The sequence below is a fragment of the Pelophylax lessonae genome, assembly GCF_965119305.1.
Source record: "Pelophylax lessonae genome assembly, chromosome: 13".
Classification (NCBI taxonomy): Eukaryota; Metazoa; Chordata; class Amphibia; order Anura; family Ranidae; genus Pelophylax; species Pelophylax lessonae.
The window spans coordinates 50,349,699-50,352,815 of NC_138780.1; the positions used below are offsets into that span (position 1 = coordinate 50,349,699).

General features: G+C 44.4%; 1 protein-coding gene across 20 annotated transcripts in view; it reads left to right on the forward strand.

Moving 5' to 3' along the window:
- Positions 1-632: 632 nt before the first annotated feature.
- GPHN (gephyrin) overlaps positions 633-3,117 on the forward strand; it is an 868,578-nt gene continuing 866,093 nt past the window's right edge. For 19 of the 20 annotated variants that reach the window (XM_082242574.1, XM_082242561.1, XM_082242576.1 and 16 more), the window contains exon 1: positions 754-832. In XM_082242574.1, the coding sequence (XP_082098700.1) occupies positions 769-832 (64 nt within the window). In that variant the 5' untranslated portion in view covers positions 754-768. Of the gene's footprint in view, positions 833-3,117 lie in introns of all 20 variants that reach the window. The other variant, XM_082242578.1, reaches the window with a different exon arrangement.

Consider the following 3,117-nt stretch of genomic DNA (forward strand, 5'->3'; position numbering starts at 1 on the left):
CTGTAAAAAAAGTAAAAAGAAAAAATGTCATATATATATATATATATATATATATATATATATAAATATATATATATGTATACACACACACACACACAAAAATATGTATGTATGTATGTATGTATGTATATATATATATATATATATATATATATATATATATATATATATATATATATATATATAAAATTGTATCAATAAAGTAAAAAAAAAGAGAAAGAAATAAAATATGGTATAGTATAATAATAAATAAATATGGTATAGTATAAGTTTAAAAAATATCTAAATAAAATATTACCAATAGAATAGGCAAAAAACAAACCATAAAATAAAGTAAGTAAAGGAATCTTTGAATCCCAATATATGCATGTGAGAATGAAAACTTGAATGGATTACAATGGAGTGTTGCTGTATTTGGTAATTGCAGTTTCTATACAATGAATGGTGTGTAGTGTACACCTGGAGCAGCTCACATACACACTTACACACACATACACACACTTACACACACATACACACTCACTCACACACACTGCACTGTCTGTCTCCAGGGTGAGCCAGCGAAGGTATCCTCGCTCCATACTATCGGCCGTGCGCTGCTCACGCCTGGTTGCCTCCTCCCCCCCTTCAGAGTTCTCCGTCTTTCCCTTCGGCCGGGGTGGATGTGCTCGTCGCTCGGCTCGCTCGCCTTGGCTCTCCGCTCTTCTAGCCCAGGTTTTTCCTCATACTCGGTGAACGGCCGGTGACCGCAGCTCCGGCGGAAGGAAGATGGCGGCCGAGGGCATGATCCTCACTAATCACGACCACCAAATACGCGTCGGGGTGCTGACAGGTAAAGACGGCCCTGTTTCTCGGTTACCGCCGTGTATGTATGATATGATATGTATGTATGTGTGAGGAGAGTGAGGAGAGTGTGCGCTCCTCCTGCCCTCCTCCCTCTTCCCTGTGATGGGGATGGAACCGGCAATATGGCAGAGTCTTCTCCCCGGCACAGGGGCCCTGAGGCCGGCTATCAGCGCTCCGTGTAGCCGGCACCTGAGCTCTCCTTCATTTCCAGTACATGAGGTGCCATTTTCTCTCACCTCTCTATCATTGGGAGAAGAAGTGTGCTATAGGACGGGGAAAGATGGATGTCCTTCCTCTCATCACATCTGTGTGTTATACATCTGGACCATGTATCCCCCAATCTATAGGTGATCACATCTGTGTGTTCTACATCTGGACCATTTACCCCCCCAATCTATAGGTGATCACATGTGTGTCCGACATCTGGACCGTGTATCCAATCTATAGGTGATCACATCTGTGTGTTCTACATCTGGACCATGTATCAAATCTATAGGTGATCAGATGTGTGTTCTACATCTGGACCATGTATCCCCCAATCTATAGGTGATCACATGTGCGTGTCCGACATCTGGACCATGTATCCATTCTATAGGTGATCACGTGTGTGTCCTACATCTGGACCATTTACCCCCCCCCCCCAATCTATAGGTGATCACGTGTCCTACATCTGGACCATGTATCCCCCTAGAACCTTCCATTATATAGGTGATCACATGTGTGTCCTACATCTGGACCATGTATCCATTCTATAGGTGATCAGATGTGTGTCCTACATCTGGACCATGTATCCATTCTATAGGTGATCAGATGTGTGTCCTACATCTGGACCGTGTATCCTCCTAGATCCTTCCATTATATAGGTGATAAATTGTCCAAATGTTGGACACACGTGATCACCTATAGAATGTGTGTCCTACATCTGGACCATGTATCCCTCTAGAACCTTCCCTTCTATAGGTGATAACATGTGTGTCCTACATCTGGACCATGTATCCTCCAAGAACGTTCCATTATATAGGTGATCACATGTGTGTGTTCTATATCTGGACCATTTATCCATTCTATAGGTGATCAGAGATCAGATGTGTGTCCTACATCTGGACCATGTATCCCCCCTTCTATAGGTGATCACATAGGTGTCCTACATCTGGACCATTTATCCCCCTAGAACCTTCCATTCTATAGGTGATCACATGTGTGGCCTACATCTGGACCATGTACCCCCCTAGAACCTTTCCTTCTATAGGTGATCACACATGTCCTACATCTGGACCATTCCCCTAGAACCTTCCCTTCTATAGGTGATCACACGTGTCCTACATCTGGACCATTCCCCTAGAACCTTCCATTCTATAGGTGATCACACGTGTCCTACATCTGGACCATTCCCCTAGAACCTTCCCTTCTATAGGTGATCACACGTGTCCTACATCTGGACCATTCCCCTAGAACCTTCCATTCTATAGGTGATCACACGTGTGTCCTACATCTGGACCATTCCCCTAGAACCTTCCATTCTATAGGTGATCACACGTGTGTCCTACATCTGGACCATTTATCCCTCTAGAACCTTCCATTCTATAGGTGATCACACGTGTCCTACATCTGGACCATGTATCCCCCTAGATCCTTCCATTCTATAGGTGAACATCTGGACCATGTATCCCCCTAGAACCTTCCATTCTATAGGTGAACATCTGGACCATGTATCCCCCTAGAACCTTCCATTCTATAGGTGATCACACATGTCCTACATCTGGACCATGTATCCCCCTAGATCCTTTCATTCTATAGGTGAACATCTGGACCATGTATCCCCCTAGAACCTTCCCTTCTATAGGTGAACATCTGGACCATTTATCCCCCTAGAACCTTCCCTTCTATAGGTGAACATCTGGACCATTTATCCCCCTAGAAGCTTCCCTTCTATAGGTGATCAGATGTGTGTGTCCTACATCTGGACCATTTACCCCCCTAGAGCCTTTCTTTGTATAGGTGATCACATACTCCCCTTGGTGGTGCCTGGACTGGGGTTGCCAATCACATCCTATTCTCTCTCTCTTTTTAATAAATGAATGTTAATGGTGGATCTGTTGCCATTGGAGATCCCTTCCTAGGTGCCTGAATTTAGCACACATTTACTGGCTGAGGGGGAAATCCACCCATGGAGACCAGATAAGGATTGCAGTCATTTAGAAAGCCCTGATCCCTCTGCGCTCACCGGCACGCTGTGGACGCTGCAGTGGTGGGGGGACCTACAGTAGCAGA